The sequence below is a fragment of the Nanorana parkeri genome, unplaced genomic scaffold (assembly GCF_000935625.1).
Source record: "Nanorana parkeri isolate BGI_ZX_2015 unplaced genomic scaffold, ASM93562v1 scaffold149, whole genome shotgun sequence".
Taxonomy (NCBI): Eukaryota; Metazoa; Chordata; class Amphibia; order Anura; family Dicroglossidae; genus Nanorana; species Nanorana parkeri.
In genome coordinates, this window is record NW_017306417.1 from 670,060 (window position 1) to 689,741 (window position 19,682).

At 37.9% G+C, this 19,682-nt stretch overlaps 1 protein-coding gene across 1 annotated transcript in view; it reads right to left on the bottom strand.

Annotated features, from left to right (window-relative positions):
* Positions 1-1,792: 1,792 nt before the first annotated feature.
* The window catches only part of XIRP2 (xin actin binding repeat containing 2), a 131,623-nt gene continuing 113,733 nt past the window's right edge, over positions 1,793-19,682 (bottom strand). Inside the window, exons 5-9 of the mRNA XM_018554247.1 lie at positions 19,422-19,491; positions 16,188-16,306; positions 5,742-15,309; positions 2,921-3,054; positions 1,793-1,879 (exon numbers count right to left, since the gene is read on the bottom strand). Coding sequence (XP_018409749.1) covers positions 2,960-3,054; positions 5,742-15,309; positions 16,188-16,306; positions 19,422-19,491 — 9,852 coding nt within the window. The 3' untranslated portion in view covers positions 1,793-1,879; positions 2,921-2,959. The remainder of the gene's footprint in view (positions 1,880-2,920; positions 3,055-5,741; positions 15,310-16,187; positions 16,307-19,421; positions 19,492-19,682) is intronic.

A 19,682-nucleotide genomic window follows, 5' to 3' on the forward strand; every position in this document is an offset into this window, starting at 1 on the left:
AGGAGTAAGCATTGCACAGTATGCTATGCATTTTTGAAAAAGAGTGTTTCTCTGTGCCCCTATCTGCTTGTTACAGACATAACACTTGTGTGCAATGTTTAAAGGACAGTGTTCAGCTTTTCTGTGTATGAGGCAGCACAGTGATATAGTGGTTAACTTTCTAGTCTCCAATGCTTGAACCCTTAATGAATATCCACCAAGAACAGCAGTTGAATAAATGTAATTTGGTGTTGCTGCATTTGTCTGGGTTAGTATGATCTTGTTTTCTCCCACAACTCAAAAACATAATAGTTCTAATGTGTGCATGAGTTTGCTCAGGGGCTTGGATGGATCTGTTCTATGTACTGCAGTGTTGCATAACATGTTGGCACTATAAAAAATAAAGATAATAAATCACAGAAATAAGTGTTTCTAAACTCTCCTCCAGGTGGGCACAAATAGACATACTCTTTTCTATAAATGCACAGCATCCGAGGCACTGTGTACTCTTGTTGTATGTTAAAAAGTGCCAGGTCCTCTTTGGAAATATACTTTCTAGATTTTCTTCTTCTCAGTAACACTCTCAAAGTTATGTTTTTAATAGAATACTGGTGAAAGAGTTTCTACTTTCTCTGTGAAAGCCAACATCAATTGTAAGGATGTAATACTGTGTCTTGCTGCTCTCTATCATCGTCTTTCACTCTTGTACATCTTCAAACCTGAGCTGAAAGTACCTTGCAGAGATGGCTCTCTACCTCTTACAGATGGCTCATTTATAGTGAGCCCTGGCAAAACACATGCATTATGCTCCTCAAGAGCGAGAGGCCGTGTTGACAAGCCATGCAGAACAATTGCTTCTGTCAATTCTTTCTTCTGAAATGTATTACACTGATGTGATATTGTAGCTTCACTTTTCTCCAAATCCAGAATCCTATTTGTTAGAGGATCCAAGACAAATAATTCTTCAGGCATGAGAGAATTATTATCTGGTGAGCCTCTCTTACACTGCTGGATCTTCATAGAAAAATTATCGGAAAGATGGCCATTGTCACCCCAAACAACATGAAGCTCTGAGATTCCAAGCTGATTGTCTGATTTGAACGAGGTTTGTTCATCGTTCTGATTGGATTTTGTTACAAGGTTTTCATAGTATTCTGTATACATAACACAATTTATATTGCAGCTGTTCTTATTGTTGTTGTTATTACTGTTGGGATTTGTATAGTCATCATCCTCATTTCCATCAATTTTAGTAACTTTCAACTCACCGTTCAGATCTTTATTTTCAAAACTTTCTGCATTCATTCTAGAACTCACTCTTTTGGTTAACTCATTTTTAAGTTGTTGAACCCCATCTGAGCCAATCTGTGAAACCTTGTTATCCCTTGCCTGTCTAAGACCTTCCTTACTTTCCAACATTTCATTACAAATATTAGATGGTTTTTCACTTTCTGACTTGCCTTGTTCTCCTCCCTCTGGGGGAGGCCTTACCACGTCCACATGCTTCATGCCTTCTTCTGGTGGCCATTTTGGTTTGTTAACAATAACTTTCTCACCAGTGGAATTCTGCCTGGAACTGTCTGCCGATGGAGGCCATGTTATGTTTAGCTTGCCAATTTCACCAGATGTTTGAAGGGCTGAATCATCTAAATTGTTGAGCACTTCATAAGCAGGCAAGCTTTGTGGATTACCTGCTGTACTTGACTCTTTCAATAATGCTTTACTTTTATCTTGTCTTTCAACTCGAGGTGCCACAGCTGTAGCTTGAGTTTTTGGATTCCATAGCTCTTTGTGTGGTTTGTATCCGAAGCCTTCATCATAATTTCCTTTTGACTTGAAGAGTTGTTTAAAGTGGGGTTTGCAGTATATGTTTCCATGGAGAGAAGCATAATTTCCTAAACTGTAGAAAAAGAAGAAAATGAACAGAAATGTTTAAAAGGTCCTAATGGATGTGTCACAATTATGATATGAAGTCACACACACCCATTTTACTTCTAAAATAAACTCCCACCCATCTCTTTTGTTATGTAACAGCACATTTTTTACTCTACACAATTATATAGTTTGCAGGAGCCTAAAGCTGTGCATCTGCAGAAAGGTCAAGGACTTGGCTACTAATGAGCTTTTTGCTGTGCTACTGTTCCTGTGATCAGTCTTAAGGTCCCTGGCAATAGATTGCAAATGGTATATAGGAATAATGATACTGTTTGAAATTCCAGTGTTTTATAAATCAAGATAGAAAACAGTTGCATATGTGGCTGAGCCCTAGAGGTGAAAGCTGAAGGTTTTCATTTTTTCCAACAGACATAAAAGTAACCTTTTCAGGAGAATTTTACATTAGTATGTAAGGGACTTAAGGTCTATATTTTATCTTTAAAGTGTGTGCATAACCAATTTTTCTTTAGCTTTTAATAACGTATTCCATCACAATTCCCAAAAATAAGAATTATTCCTCATTTCAGGACAATGGGTGGAACCATGAAAATCATTCCTTTAAGCCATTTTTTAGAAGGCTTTACTGTGCTTACCACTGATTTAGGGGACAAGCAGAGGGTGTTCTAATTCTTCAATACTCTATCCAAATCTTATAAAAAATTAAAATGATGTCTCTGCTTAAACCTTATAGCAGAACTCTGGTCGGATGCGAAAGAAACAAATGAATGCAGCTCTTTAATCATCCTTAATTGTATTTTTCTTGAATTCAAGCAGTTTTAGTAACTCAATCTGACTTCATATCAGCTTCTTGTAGTTCCTGTTCATCAGAAGCAGCCACCAGACAGGGCTGTGCGGTGTGGCACAGCTGTATAAATCTTAATATTGGATGGACATAAATACAAATCCTTTGGCAGGTAAAACAGCTCCCTTATATATACTGTTTATTTATCTATTTGCCTGGAGTTCAACTTTAATTGTTTTATGTATTTTCGTTGAGACAGCTCACCTTAATTTACTCCCACAGTGGTTACAGCCGAAGCAGTTCTTATGAAAGATCTGCTTGTCTGCCACTAGGCATTCCATTGGGTAAACCTTCTTTTGACAGACGATGCACGTTTCCTTTTCCTGCAGAAGTGTTTTCTAAAGAGAGAACACAGCAGCATATTAATTTCTATCCCCCTTGTATACAACAGCATAAAACATACATTTATATTTCTGGTTAAACCTTCAAACTGCAAAAGCTATATATGTTTGTATTATATTTAACATGCATTAAACGCAACCAAGAAAATTACTTTAGATTAGTGCTATCAACTAGAGCTGTATGTGGACCATCATTGGGAACCTCTATTAATTATTTTCCAGCATTTGTAGAAGACAGAGTGAGCCTTATTCTATGGATTGGGATCACTGTTCCCTTTAAGGTTTGTGATCTGGAAATCGTTGTCCACACAGTGTTCAAGTTCATAAGGGATACAACAGCTACATATCAACAATATCTTCTATACCATCTGTTGACCTCCTGTTCCTTCCTCTCAATACCAGGTCCTGTAGCCGAACGTAACATGAAAAACTACACCCCTTCATTTTTCTTTTGTTTTATGCCTGAACCTAAACTGTTCTGGGCACTCCCCATTTGTTATGCAGGAGGGTGGTGACACATACAATGATATCACTGCCCTGTCCGGCAGCCTTTTTGATACTATTGATAAATCCTGCTGGATTGGAAATACTAGCTGAAAGTATTTGAGTGAACTTTCATACATTCCAACTTTCTGAGATGAAAAACACCATTTAGCTCAGAGTTATGTGAACTGTGAAAAATTAAAATGCAACAAATATTCGGTTAAACCCGCAAGAGCTATTTTTTACTACAACTTTTTCTATACACTGACTTTTCAAAATCACAAATTAAGTCATGTAGAGTTTGGTTGAAAGATGTAGTGTAGTGTACTGAAATGTCATTATCAGTTCATTGTTGCTTTGTGGTGCTCTTACTTACAGGGCTGGATAGCTTTTAGTATATACAATCCTATCTGACAGTGGCAACAAGCTTTAGGCCCTTTAGGAAGTTCTGTGTGCTTCTGTAAAGGCTGTTCTACATGTAGCAAGGCTGTCATGCCAAATAAACAATTTTGGAAAAAAATTATATTTTCATCTTCTTCCTGTCATATAAATAGCATATCTGTCCATGGTGTATTGGGCTGTGCCGTTAATGGGCAACTTAGGAGAATACAATGTTAATCTAAAGTTTGCATTTTTCAACTGCCAGTGACCACATTTACCTGCTTAGAGTCAACTTATTGTTACTTAAATTTAACTTGAACAAGAACACTTGAAAACGCTGCCCTGACTATCTATTATATTCAGAAGCTTAACCACAACTGCACCTTCAAAGTTATGATGTCCTGTCTTTATACATCTATTTATTTAGGTAATTTATTCCTTTTTTATGATTTAACCAACATCTGCTGCTCTATTGCCTATCACAGGAAAGTGTGCACAACCGAATCTAGATCATGTTAATGCACATTTTATGCAGCAAGACATCTTTTAAAAAAAAATCACTAAGAATTTAAGATAATTAAAAGAAGGTCAGACAATGTTGTTGGAGAATATATATGTGGCAGTTACAGTAACATCATGAAATAATGTAGCCTCATTTTGCAGCTGCTCTTCAGGCAGTGTAATGATGCTACAGTCTGTGCTGCATTTGACTGGATAATTATATTGCACTGATTGTATTTAGTGAGGCTGTGGAGTTCCATAGTATATTCTAAATCATAAAGCTCTTATCGGTGACCAAAGGGTTTGGAGGGGACACACATTATTGGTACACTAGACAGAGACTGCACACAGCAGTCACATACAAGCAGTGAAAGGTTGCTTGCTACCGGTGGTTCACAATTCACAGGGTGCTTATATATTTGCTAAAAACTTTTTTTGGTTATTAATATTGCGTCATGTAAACTATTTAAGATTTAACAAAGAAGTCTAATTGATATTGAAACAAGCTATAAGATGACTTTTCAGTAAATCCTGCCACTGGTGGGCTTTGTTGTATACTATGTGGATAAAAACTGGATTCTTGGGTCACCAATGAAGATATAATGGATCTCGTTCTCCAACATTATATATGAGTGTCTGAGGTTTGGAATCCTCAGCTTTCCCACCATACCAGGCTGAGGATGAGTAATGTCACTGGTGCTAGGTGACAGGACTGGAAGCTGTAGTCTATTTCTTATTCTTTCTCTTTCTTTTTTTTTAGATATGCCTTCTTACAGTTTTTACATGGAGGGTGCCTGCAAGACCCACTTTAACCCTTAGCAGTGGACCACCTTCCCTAAGATTATGCAGCAATTTAAAAAACTGTCCTGGCTGTCCTGCCTTCCACAGTGTTCTTCTTTCACAGTTTCTTGTGAAACAGCATTATTTCTTTACCTGCATAACAGCTTCTCAGAAACATCAATTACTACTTGTCTGGTATTTTGCAATTTTGGATGCAGTTATTAAATAAATTGCAATACATGCGCGCTATGGGTGCAATTAGTATGCAAACATATGCAAATGATAAAGTTGATTTTACCTCAAGATTCAAATCCATTCTACTTTCAGCAGTCAATGTTAGTCACAAACACACACAACAAGTCAGTAAAGAAGAGGCCTTTAGGAAAAAACAGAGAAAGAAGCAGTAGTAGCTATACTAGCAGGTATAAAACTGTTAGTTTTGAACCACAAATTGATTTTCAACCAAACTGCAAAATGACAGGCACAGTCTGTAACGTTTAGTTTGTTAATGGTGCCTCAAACTGGTCATGCCAATTTACCAGTAATATATTCTTCCTGACGATAGCTGCTTGTCATTTCAGAAGTATCTGAGACGGTATAGCCGAGACTCTTAAATACCCTTTCACTTTCTTCCCAGGTTTTTTGAAAATTCTTTAATATTTCCTCTGGAGATTCAGCGGAGGAAATGTCGAGCATATGACCTGATATGACATCTTCATATGTCGGAGGAGCATGTTTGAATTCAAAGCCTGGCTTTACAGCTTCAGGGTTCCATGGAGCCCTTGACCTTGTCACCCTGCTTTCCATCTTGTCAACACCAGAAACTTGGGATATTGTCTCAGAATGCATCGCTGGTTTAAATAAATGTTCACTGTTCTCTTCTTGACTGCTTGCAAACATATGCTTGGATGTGTTCTCCCTGTGGTCTTTAATCTGTTTTATTGGAACTGTCCTAGATTTCACTGTTGAAGGAACATCAGCAGCTGATTTTTGGGTTTCCTTTTGCAGTGTCTTTTTTTGTCCAGTTTGTGTTCTGAAACGAGAATTTACACTTTCCGTTTGGCCTGCTGTTTGCACTTCTCTTGAACCATCTGTATTTGATTTCTTATTTGTTTCATCTCTCATGTAAACATTTTTAGCTTTCGTTTCAAATGTGTGTTCTGCAGGGATCTTAGTTTTCTGTGAGATGGATACTACATCCAAACTATCCAAGTCTGGGCCCAGCCACTTTGGAATGTGTTTTGGATCAGTTTGAGAGAGTGCTTGATGCGTTTCAGATATTCTTGCTTCCTCGTAAATTTCTGTACGGTCCTCCACTGTGCTGACTGTCACTTCACCTGAAGGGACAGGTGTAGTTCTTACAGAGCCTGTAGTATGACTCTCTATTTTAAGCTGCCTTCGTAAAGTGGAGGGAGAATGTACTATCTCACATCTTTTTTCTACCACTACTGGAATAGGAGTGACTGCCCGATGTTGTGTTGTTGTTCCTTGAGATAACTTTGCAGTGGTGTCTTTGAGTTTGGCAAGCTGCTCTGTCCGATTCTTTTGGGGAATTGGAGAAGGAGATGGAGTTGTTTTGGCTGCTGCTGTACGTTTTGGGGGTAATGGCACATTGACTGGTTCTTTCAGGGGAGCAGGAGGACATGGAACTCTGTCTTTTTGTGGGGACTCAGTACGTCTTACAGTAGATTCTATAGTTATGTAAGTAGGTGATGGCGGTCGCATCCTCAGCAAAGGGGAACAAGCTCTGATATCGGACTGCTTCATATCAGTTGGCAGCCTACTGAACTCATTGCTGATCTTTCTTTGCCTACTTGCCACGTCAGTTTTTTTGGAAAATGTGCTAACTTCCTTCTGCGATACTCCACTTGGGGGAAAGATTTCATTTGTACTTTTTGCAAATGTGGAAGATCTTATAGCTGCTTGGATATTGCTTTCAAAAGTTGAATGCATGTCTGTGGCATGCTTCTTAATGTAGGACACTTGTTCAGTAATTCCTTCCATATTGGTGGAAGCGGCTTGGTGTGCCATATCTTCCTTTTTTTCGGCACTAATTAACCAGGAAGGAACAATGTTTAGAAATGTTTTAAAAGTGTTTATATTCAATGTTTGTGGTTGTGTTTCAAATTTCTTGGCATTGGACAATGTCTTTTGCAACTCTTCACATTTTCTGAGATATTCTATTACATTTGAAGATTTCTCTTGCTCCTTGTTCTGTGATTCTGAAGATATGTGTTTTTTATGGCTTTCAGTTACTTCTTTTGTTTCTTTAAACTGTTTTCCTGCAGCAACATTTTGGACAGTGGAAATGGAAACATGTTGTTTCTGTACTTCTTTTGGAAGTGGTGGTGGAAGTGATGCTTGTTGATGATGAATTTGAGATTGCTGGACTATTTTTGATTTTTCTGAATGTGCATTAACACTAGCAACATTCTGGTTGACTACAGTATCATTTTTAACCTGCTCTTTTTTAATCTGTAACTTTCTTTGGAATTTTGGTGATTCTATGTGTTTGGCTACTTTGCTGCTAATGACAGCTTCATTGCTTTGCTGTTTTTTTGTTACATTTACATTAGACACAGCTTGCACATTACTAGAGCTCTGTACCTTCTTCTGCTCTAAAGTTTGAGAAATTAATTGGGTATTTAATTCTTGTATTAGATGACTGTCTGTATCATGAATAGTTTGATCATGCTCATTGAATTTTTGTTTCATCACAATAGATGCACTGTCAAAGTGTTTCTTATTGCCTGTTGCATTTACCATTTTAGCAGTTATTTCAGACTTTGAAGTTTCTAGACTTTCAGGAGCTCGGTCATTGTCAGGTTGAGGATAAAGTGGTTTGGCTATATGCATCTGATTAATTTGTTTTGATTTTTCAAACTTGTCCTTAGTTTGTTGATTGGTTGTCTGTTCTGTTGTGGATTCCATAACAACCTTTGAATGCTGCAGTTGCTTCATTTGTGTTTCTGTGGTGAATGTTTGCACTTTTGGAACATTCGTGTTGACTGATGATGATGAAGAAGCAGACATTAACTGGGCAGAATTGTGATGATTTATGTTGTATGACTCACCTCTTGCATTTACTTGGCTTTGTGTATTAATTAGATCTTTAACTGGTATCTCTATATTTTTAGGTTGATCCTCTGCTATAAATGTGACTGTTTCTGACTCTGCTGTGACCTGTTTCATAGGAGTTTCACTACCTGTTGCTGTACTAATTTGAGATACAGTCCTGTTTTTCTCCATTTCTTCCCTTTGTTGGCGGTATTTTTCTTCAGCAATCATTAGTGGAGTCTTAAATTTCCTAATGTAGGTTTTAGATTTTGGGGTAGGAGTTTCAGCTTGAATAGCTGGAGACATTCTAGGAGGAAAGAACACCTTTCTTTTGGGTTTTATTGCTTGTTCATGAATTATTTCCATCTCACGGTCACATGCTAGTTGATCCAAGTCATGTTCACTCAACTGAGCCATGGTAACATTTTGTGACTGTGCTGAAGTTGTTTCTGATGATACAGAAACTTTAGTTTCATTAGCTTGATTAACAGTGTTACGTTTAGAAGACTGTGATTTACTGACTTGTGCTGGAGATATTCTTGGTGAAAACAAAATGTTTTTCTTTGGTTTTAAGGATTCTTCATGAATTCTTTCTAATTCTTGATCACATGTTAGTTGGTCATAATCTTGTACACTTGGCTGAGAGGAGTTTAGACTTTGTTTATGAACTAACGTTTTTTGGGTAAATGTATTGGCTTCTATTTTAGAATGAATAGTTGGGTTATCAGTTCTCATTGCTGGAGATATACTTGGTGAAGATAATACATCTTTCTTGGCACTTAATGCCCCTTTACTGAATGATTCAAACTCATGGTGACTTGCTGTTTGTTCAGAGTGCTCAGAATATGATTGGGTTATACACGCTCTTTGTTCTTGTGCCAAAACTGTAGACTGCTTGCTTAAACGTTGACTTTCACTAATGTGTGAAGATGCTGTGACCCCTGTTTTAGACTGAAAGACAGGTAGTTTTGACTTTGGTAGCACTTCAGGTGGTTTTTTCTCCACATAGTTTGTTGCCTGTTGTTTTTCAGTATGGTGCTGTGCTACCTCTGATTGTTTTGCAGAATATCTCTTAGAATAAGTATTTGACTCTGTTTTGCTTCTGACTGACTGTTCATGAGTAGGTATATAACTTACTTTCTTACTAACTAATTCTTTATGTCCTTTGTATTGCATCATAGAAGGGGATGTTTCAGAGGGAGGTGGTAGCAAGTCATTCTCCATTTTATCCACTACAGGAGGTGGCGGTGAAGGAAAATACTCTGGCTCATTGGTTCCTCTAAATAACAAATGGGCTGGCAATGGAGGTGGGGGTGGTGGAGGTGGTGGTGGTGTAGGTGCCAAAGGAGGCTCTAATATAGGAGTATGTGGCAAAGGGGGAGGAGGAGGAAAGAAAATCTCGGGTTTTTCTCTTTGTTTTACAACTTTTGCATTAAGATTATGACTGTTTATGAGACTTTTAGTTATAACAGATTTACTTGTTTCACTGTTCTCCTGGGTGGATTTTCTGCTTACGCACATATGATGGTCCCTTTCAGTTTGTCTTGGTAATGCAATACCACCTTCAAACAATAATGCATTTTCTACAAGTTCTACATTGTTATTGATGGAATCTAAATCTTGTGCTTGCCGAGTATCCATAACATTTTCCAAAGCAATCCTTTTTGAGTGCTGTTGATTTGTTACTTGTTTGTGAACATGTTCCGATGTTTGGTAGCTGCTTCTATTAATCATATTGATAGCGTTGGATTTGGAAGTATTGATATTGGATGACAGGTTTGCTTTTTGCATTACTTTGTTTTGATTGATTAGATCTGTTGACATTTTTTCTATCTGTCCCTTGCTAGATCCTTGACCCAAATATGTTTTCTCTTCAGATATTAGTACTGCAGTTTGAGCATTGGAGAATGTGTTCTGTTTTTTCAAAGACTTGCTGGCTATAGACTTTTGCTCTTTATCAACCCTAGACACTGTAACTTTCTTATCCAATTTTTGTTCAGAAGTTCCATTAATTTGTCTGCTATCAGCTAACACGTTGGAAGTTTCAATAGCTTTTTTTTGGAGAGTTTTAATATCTTTTTCACTCTTGTGATCAGTTTTTGTTGATGTTTCAATAGCCTCTTGTTTAAAACTATTAATATTTTGCTCATCCTTATGATCAATTTCAGTTGATATCTGCTTGGTGTCAAATTCTATATCAATCAGTTTTCCAACTGAAACTTCTCGTTTGCTTGAGACTAGAGCATTTTCAGCAGACTGCAAAAACGTCTTGATTGTATCTTTAACATTTCCTTCAGAACTTGCTCTTCGTTGAGTTGTCTGGGGTGGAGGCTGCAGCAATGTCGTCACGGCACTTTTTACATCACCTTGAACACTGACTTGATGCTGGACATGTCTCTTTTCAGCAGTTGAGTCAATTAGGGTTTGCATGGTTGCACTGATATCTCCTTTAATTACATTTTCTTTCTCTATTTTGTTTACTGACTGCTGTGCTTCTTTTAAAGATTTTAATGTTGCCTCAAGGTTGCCATGAATCACATCTTCTTTAACAAACTCGGTTTTAAGGCTTACTGCTTTTTCCAGAGAATCAATGGTTCTCTGAATGTCACCAGGGACGACATCTGGCTTTTCCGTATCTTTCACTTGGTGAACTGAATCTGTAAGGGACTTAAGTGTTGCAGGAAGATCAGCTTTAATAACTTCTTCTTTCTCTACAACCACAGACTGACTGATGGCTTGGTTAAGTGAATTTAGGGTTGCTTTCAAGTCTCCCCGTATGACTTCTTCTTTATTTACATCAAAAGATTTATTTACTGGCTCAGTCGTAAAAACCTTAACCGTATTATATACATCCCCAGGGATGATATCCATTTCATCAACTGTTCGGTCAATTTGGTACTGCTGCTTTTTTAGCAACAATTTGGTAGCCTCGACATCACCTCCCATAATTTCCTCCATTTGTTCAGAAGCAATGTCATCGGAGACACCTTGTAGTCGTTTTAGATAATCTAATGCTCCAGATTCAATGCAAGTAGTAAAAAACTGTACATTGCCTCTTTCCAAGTCATCAATTTTAAATTTCTCCAGTCTCTCACTTGTCATGGCAGAGGACTTTAAATTATAAATTGCACGTTTTACATCTCCGCCTACCACTTCATCACGCTCATAATCACCTTTGTCATTCTTGTTAAGAAGAGAGTACACAGTCATTTTTATATCCCCTTTATCACTTTCTTGAATTAGTATTCCTTGCTTTCCAAGGTCTTTATGGAAGAGAAGGCTCTTGATAGCTGCTTGTACATCTCCCCCAATAATGTCTTCCCTGTTTGCTTGTACATCGGTGGATCTGCTCAGTAACTGTGATCTTGTCAAGGAGACATTTCCCTTTTCTTCATCATTTAAATGAATCCTTCTTTCAGTAGAAGAGTTTTGGGACAATAAGTTTATCATTATATTCTGAAGATTACCTCTTATAACTTCTTCCTTTTCAATTTCTGGACTTTGTTGGTTCATGAGCTGGTATTTGGCCATGCGGACATCACCAATTTCATCAGCTTCTAAAATAATCCCTTGAGATTTCAAAAGCTTGTGGCTATATAGTTCTTTTAATGTTTCATGAATGCTCTTTCCAATAATATCCTCTTTTTCTGTCTTCTGCTCATTAAACTCATGAAAAGGTGTTGTTTCAAAGAGCCAGGTTGTGGTCCTAACATCAGCTTGTGGAATTTCTTCCTTCAATATCTCTTGAACACTTTCATCCTTTACACGGATTGAGTCTAAACTCTGGTTTTCAAAAAGCCAGACAGCTTCTTGAACATCCCCTTTTTGTATGTCTTCCACTGTCACTGTTTTCATATCTTCATAACCTTCTTCATGAAGTTCATCAAGTGTATGACTTTCAAATAACCAAGTAGAGGTTTTAACATTGCCTTGTTTAATCTCACTGATGCTTACTGTTCTTACAGCCTGGGTGTTATTTTCCGTTTCAAAGAGTTCCCTACTGCTTTTCACATCTCCACCTTCGATAGTTGTAATAGTACGTATATCTGATTTGGTATAATCAGAAATTTTGTCTAATGGTTGGGTTTCAAACCGCCACCGCACAGCATTAACCTCTCCTTTCTGAATATCCTCTTGGGTAACAGCCTTTATAATAAATACATTATTAGAATCATCAAACGAATCTAATGGTTTAGTCTCAAACAGCCACCTTGTTCCACGAACATTACCATGAGACACCTCTTCTTTCTTCACTGTTGTTACTTCATGGTAATAGCCTTCTTTATCTTGAATAGCATACAGGGGCTGTGTTTCAAACATCAGTGTATAATTTTTTACATCGCCTTTTAATATTTCCTCCACACCAACTGTTTTTGTCATTGTATCTTCAGAACTTTCATCCTTTATCTGATCAAGTGAAAAAGTTTCAAAAATAAAACATCCTTTTCTTACATTTCCAGCTTGCACATCGGTGATGGCACAAGCGGCTTTGTTTTTCTCTTGGTTTTCACTGATCTCATCGATAGAACGATTTTCAAAAAGCCACCTGCAATTTAGGACATTTCCTTTTTGAAGGTCTTCAGATTTCATGCTTTTTATTTTTTGTAACACCTCTGAACTAGAACTAAGTTTATCCAGAGGCTGGTTTTCAAAAATGTATTTCATACTTGAGACATCACCAGACTGAACATCAATTTCAACTACTCTCTTGAAGTCTTTTTTCTCTTCTCCTTGGATATGCTCTAAATTCTGAGTCTCAAAAAGGAAGCAAACAGTTTGCACATCCCTTCCTTCAATTTTCTCCCTTTGCAACTTTGTTGACTTATCTGTTTCATCTTGTATTGTGTCAAGTGGCTGAGTTTCATAAAGCCAAGTACAGGTTTTAACATCTCCTTTTTGAATTTCTTCAATGTTTGTCATTTGTATCTGTTTGTCATAGAGATCTTCCATCGGCTGGTTTTCAAAAAGCCATTTACACATCTTCACATCACCTTTAACCATGTCAGTTTTGCCTTCTTTTATAGTTTCTTCTTCTTCTGCATTGCTAAGGTATTTTATTGAATCCAGTGGCTGGGTTTCAAAAAGCCATTTTCCTGTTTTGACATCTCCAGACTGTATTTCTTTAGAAGATATTCCCCTAATAACTTGGTAGTTCTCAACGCTTTCTCCAAACTGGTCAATTGGTATTGTTTCAAACATCCATTGGTAAGTTCTTACATCACCCCTCACAACTTCTTCTTGGCGGATAGTCTTGACCTCATGATAATGCCCAAATCGATCTTTGATAGCATATAAGGGTGTTGTTTCAAAAAGATTTTTGTTGAGCTTTACAGCTCCCTTATTAACATCTTCAATTTGAATCTTATAGGAAGAGTCATCAGTTTGCCAGTTTTGACTTTCAAATGCACTTCTGCAGGCACTTACATCTCCTTTGTGGATTTCATCAAGCCTGACTGTTTGAATATATTCTTTCTTCTCCTCCCTTATTTGTTCAAGTGGTCTTGTTTCGAAAACCCATCTTTGATGGCGAACATCTCCTCTTTCCTCCTCATTGGTAACCACTTTTTTAAGCTTTCCTACCTCAATATCTTCTTTAAGTTCATCCATTGGCACTGTTTCAAATAAATGTTTTGCGTTGCTCACATTTCCACCTATTATCTCTTGCCCCTCAAGTGGTCTTTCATTGGCTTTGTCTTTCAACATATCCATTGGAAGGGTTTCGAAAATCCAACATTTCTGGTACACATCTGCACCAATTATAGCTTCTTTTTGAGTAACTGTGTCCTCTTCTTCTTTAATAGAATCAAGAGGCTGTGTCTCAAATAGCCATTTTGCCTTTCCCACTCCCCCTTTTATACTTTCTTCTATAGATATGCCTCTGACAACTTTTATGTCAAGTTCATCTTGATTAATCATATCCAAAGGCTGAGTTTCAAACATCCAGCGGGCTGTTTTTACATCTCCCTTTTCAATGTCTTCTCTACAGACTGCTTTTATCTCAAGGACTTTCCCAGAATGATCTTTTAATACATACTTAGGTTCAGTCTCAAACTTTTTTACCGTTCTTTTAACATCTCCTTTAATTTCTTGGAGCTCTGATCTAAGTGTCAGCATGTTCATTTCATCAACATAGGAAAGACTTCCATCTTGATACTGAGTTTCAAATAGGTATCTACCTGTTTTTACATCTCCTCCTTGAATGTCTTCGGAAGCCTTTAGGATATCTGAATCATTTTCCTTGTAAAGTTTATTGAGTGCATCTAATGGCTGAGTTTCAAATAACCATGTAGCTGTTCGGACATCTCCTCTCGCCAAATCTGGAACCTTATCAGCATTTTCTGAAGAATTGGAGTTACCCATACCAAGGGCATGAATTGGTTGTGTTTCAAACATCCAAGTTGTATACTTGACATCTCCACCAGCAATAATTTCTTGTTCTCCAATACTTTTGATATGGCTTTGTTCAGGTGACTCATCCTTAATGCAATCTAAAGGTTGATTTTCAAAGACCCACCGCATTGACTGCACTTCTCCTTTTAAAATCTCATCCCATTCTAAATACTCTCTTTCTGGGCTAAGGCATTTCTGTGGGCTTCCTGATGAGTTTTCAAACACATATCTTGCTTGTTGCACATCACCTTTTTGTTCAGACTGGCTGCTTACAATATCAGAAACTTCAGTGACATATTCTTTTTGTAAGTTCTTTCTCACTTCTGGATGAATGTGCTTATATAAACGTTTCAACTCATATAAGTTCCTTTGTTTCGAGTACGCATCTTTGGTTGTAGTAGGTGACAGGGGTCTTTCAGGAGGGCTGGGGGGTTCTGGGGACTGGGAAAAATCTGCTATATCGGTAGTCTCCAAAATATTTGGGGGTGGAGGAGGCGGGAACTCTTCCAAACTTCTGAAATGAACAGATTTATTGCTAGAAGACTTTGAAGACCGTCCTGTTTTCAGTGCTGAACTCACTGAGTCATGGACATTGCTTGTTGAGCTAGAGGTGTTGGCATTTACCACTGGCCACTCAAATTCCGGATGGTCATTATAGATCTTCAGGGGACAAAAGACAGCTTTAATTTACCTTTTCTATGCTCAAATTATGTTTTGCTGCAAAACATTGTGGCGAATTCTATAAAATATATATATATATATATATATATATATATATATATATATTTATTTTAGATATTGCCATTAAATAATTATGTTTAAAACATTTTGCCAATTTTAGGAAAAGAGCTACAGAGTGCAATGATGTATATGAAAATTGCAAAATGGTTTCAGTTTTGAGAGATCATAAAATTAGAATTTGACAGCATTCTGCCGTTTCATGCATTTACAGTAATGGGAGGCTGACTTTTTTACTTTTTTCAGGAGAGTTAATAATATGAAGTCAGCTGTGTGCAGAAAATATCTCCCCTCAGACACAGAAATGTATATAGAATATATAGAGTTCTAATATTGAAAGTGCTTTAAATAGCTTTGTTTTTGATAGTAAAAAATATTCATTGTTCCTTTAATATTTTCTGCAATAGTCTGAATATTTAGAAATATAAATTAATGGTATGTTTATATTGGATTGTTTTTTTGAAATACAACCAAGCGAATACATAGCTTTTGTGTATTTTTTTGTAATACTAGTAATGTGTTTATCCCTGAGAAAATCATGAGCATGTATAGAGGAAATAGAATCAGTCGAAAGAATCATAATTTGTAAAATGAGAAAAGACAAGCTTAAAGCTGAGGAAATAACAAAGATAACAATTCTAACCTTCAGGGAATTAAGCTTGAACACATACTTTAACTGAAGATGATATATCTTCACAAAAAAAACATATTTAAGTGGTCTTTTGTATTATTTTAAGCTATCAACAGTTTGTTTTGCTTTCTTCTATGACATATTTAATAATGTTCTACTAAAAATGTACCTTTGTATATTTCCCTTGTGAGGTGACACTTCCGCCAAAGCTAGTACTTTTTTCCTTAAGAGATTTCTCAAACTGCTCCTTAAGAACTTGAGCAGAAACCTTTGGAAGTTCTTGGCAACCTAAGAGAATAAACATTTGACCTGACTTAAATATACAATAAAATTAGTACAACACTTTTAAACAAAACATGATGTTACACATACGTCTGTCAGCTTGCTACTTTCAGAACGTTCTAGCTTAGTTCATAAGGTAGTAATGATGTGTGAAGTGCACTTATGCAGAGTAACCAACCAGAACACTACAAGATGGAGTCCGATTGGCTGCTATAGTAAATGCACTTTAATACTTACTGTTTCAATGTATTAGACCATAAAACTTAATTACCAAATATTACAATGCATGGCAAAGGCAAGGCAGTTAAAGTGGAGCAACTCATAACAATTTAGTAATCATTCATTGCTTTAGTGTTAGAAGCATGCCTGGGGCGTAACTAGAAATCACAGGGCCCCATAGCAAAATTTTGTATTTGGCCCTGTGATCTCTAGTTACGCCCCTTGCAGAGCCCACCTGAGATCCCACACAGCCTATCTGAAAGTGACCCTGCAGAGCCCACCAAAGACTCTATGGTGGGCTCTGCAGGGTCTCAGGTAGGCTGGTCACACCCCTGCACATCAGCCCCGATCCGCTGTCAGCCTTCTCCACCTGCTTCCTCCACAGTTGCCAGCGGGCCCTGCCTCCTCCCCCCACAACTGGGCCTGGCCACTTCCTGCTCCTCCACCGCAATCGGGTCCCGCCTCCTCCTCCGCTGTCACTGACTCATCAGTGGCTGTGAGGAGGAATGCGCCGCTGCACAGGTAGTCAGGGATCTGGATAGAGGTACGTTCCTCCTCACAGCCGCCAGTGACAGCCATCAGCCTGAGATGCCATAGTGACCCAGGCAGCCCGCACGGCATCAGGGGAACCCCCTTTGTTCCTCATCCTAGCCGGGCCCTTCTGTGCCGCGGGCCCCATAGTGGCCGCCTGGGTTGCTATGGCGATAGTTCAGCCACTGGAGCATGCCTAATACTCCTTTGCCTGTCGCAAACCTCTCATCTCCCTCTGGTGATTGCTTGTGGCCACATACCTTCCGTCAGCTGTGGGCTAATCAGTCTGGCTACACACTCTTCTCAGCCTGGGAGTTGGTTAGTGATGCTTTATTTAAGCATCACAAGCCCAGGGCTTTGGGCTTGTGATAGTTCAATCTAGTTCTTTCTGCACAAGCCTGTATCCTGCCATAGCATGTCTTGAATCTTGTACTTATCTTGTATCATAGTCCTATCTTGATCTTTCTGTCTCTGTCTTTAACCCTGTACCTGTCTTGAATCTTGTATCTTGTATCCTGTTTCTGTATTGTATCTTGCTTTCTGTTTATATCTGTATCTTATTACCAGTCAGTACTACTCCTTTGTTCCTGGGGAACGCTTTCAACATTTATGGCCAGAGATAGTTTAAGTACTGGTAGGGGCACTAGCCTTAAGGGAAAGGTGGCTGCTAGAGTTGAAGCAACTTGCCACTATACACTCTGACTAAACTGTCTACATCTGCTCCTGACATTTAGATACTCTAAACTAGTGGTGGTCACATTTTTTGATATCACCAAAGGACAGCGCATGATATTCAGTGAATGTAATATTACAGAAAACTGTCAACAAGAGATGGTAAGAGACTGCAGGCATGCTGCAGGAGATGGTCAGATACTTCAAACAAGCTACTATAGGAGTTGTTAGACACTGGGGACATACTTCAAAACACATTTCATAAGGTTGCTAAAGATCTCCATTGCAAAAGCTCCTATACGAATCCATTCCTCCACATGTGCGCTCCCTACAGTCCACTTAATAATGACTTGTGTTACAGCAAGATTCATTATAAAAGGTCAGAGGAAAAAAATAACATGTGGAAAGGGAGTAAAAGCACAGAAAAAAGTAAGATAGTGTAAAAGAACTGAAACAAACTATTTACCTACAAGAACCCAGTCGAATGAACATTTTTTCTTCACTGACTGGCAGCCTTTACATTTCTCCAGCACTTTTCACCAGAATACAAAGGTCGATAGGAAGATAGGGGTGGATATGTGTCATGCTGGCCATTATTTACAGTGCTCCCTTCCCACCATCTTCCTCTTGAGTTAAGTACGCTGCCTGTATCTTGTGACACTAGAGAAAGCCTTGGAAGATGTAAAACTTGTGCTGGCATTATACCTGCCTTCCAATACCACATTTACTATTTTATCCCTGGTGGGTTTTTTTCTAAACAAAAATGGCAACCACACAAATCAATTCATAAGTAGATTTCAAAGTAAGGTGCACATGGAAGGACTTTTCACAGTACAAATACACATATTTCCCAGCATAACCTTTGCAAAATATATAGAAGCCACACTGCCTCATCAAGGCTCCTCTGTGTAGTGTGGACCTTACTCTAATCTATGAGAGCCTCCATCTTCGAGCATATATAGCTATGGATAAATGGAGTGCAGGTATGCTGGCTACCTACAATCATTAGACTGTAATAACACACAGATAAACCCCTCAATACCAGCATGTATTAAAAGTGCAATAAAAGTGGTAAAAAAATAGATCTCTTTGGGGCATCTGCTTTACAAAAAGGGGTTGTTTTGAGGGGTTCTTTGTACTCTCCTGACATTTTTATTTTAACAGAAAGTAAGGGAAACCATTTTTTTCAACATGTTTTGCCTCGTTACTATTATATAGTAAAAGATAAAAACAGTAATTAAATACCACTAAAACAAAGCTCTATTTGTCTAAAAAAAATGATACAGTGTTGGGTACAGTGTTGGATGACTGAGTAATTGTGAAACTATCCAAGCACTGAAAACTGAAAAAATGGCCTGGACAGTAAGGGGACGTAACATGATGGTACTGAAATGGTTAAGTACACCTATCCTTTGACCTCCACCTTGCAGAAAATCCCTGACACGTATCTGTCCTCCTTTTCATCAAACTATTTGCTCTAAGAAAGACAGGTGCACTTCAAATTTGATACCCATAACATCATGTTAAATTATAATTTTATTCCTCTGGGTCTCATAGTAGAGCATTTCTTTCTGTCATTATTGATTCAAATGTTTTCTCATCAGTAAACGTACACGTGAAATTTACAAGACTTCAATTTGCTACCCCAGTGCATTTAACTTGGCTGTGACGCATATATTTAAAGCAGGATTCTTACCACCTCCATCAGCTTCTTGATTATAATTAGATGCTGAGCTTGTCTCATGGGTGCTTTGCTCATGAACCGACACCTAGGTAAAGTAAATGATGGCATTAAAAGTATAGCATTATCCCCACCGTCAATAAATAAACGGACACACTGTGATGGCTCCAGAGAGTTGTGTGCTAAGTATAAAACACTTTTTTTCAGTATTTGAAATAGTTGTATTCACATGCAGGCTTGCAAATAGTCTAAATACACAATGTGCTAATGAGTATTTGT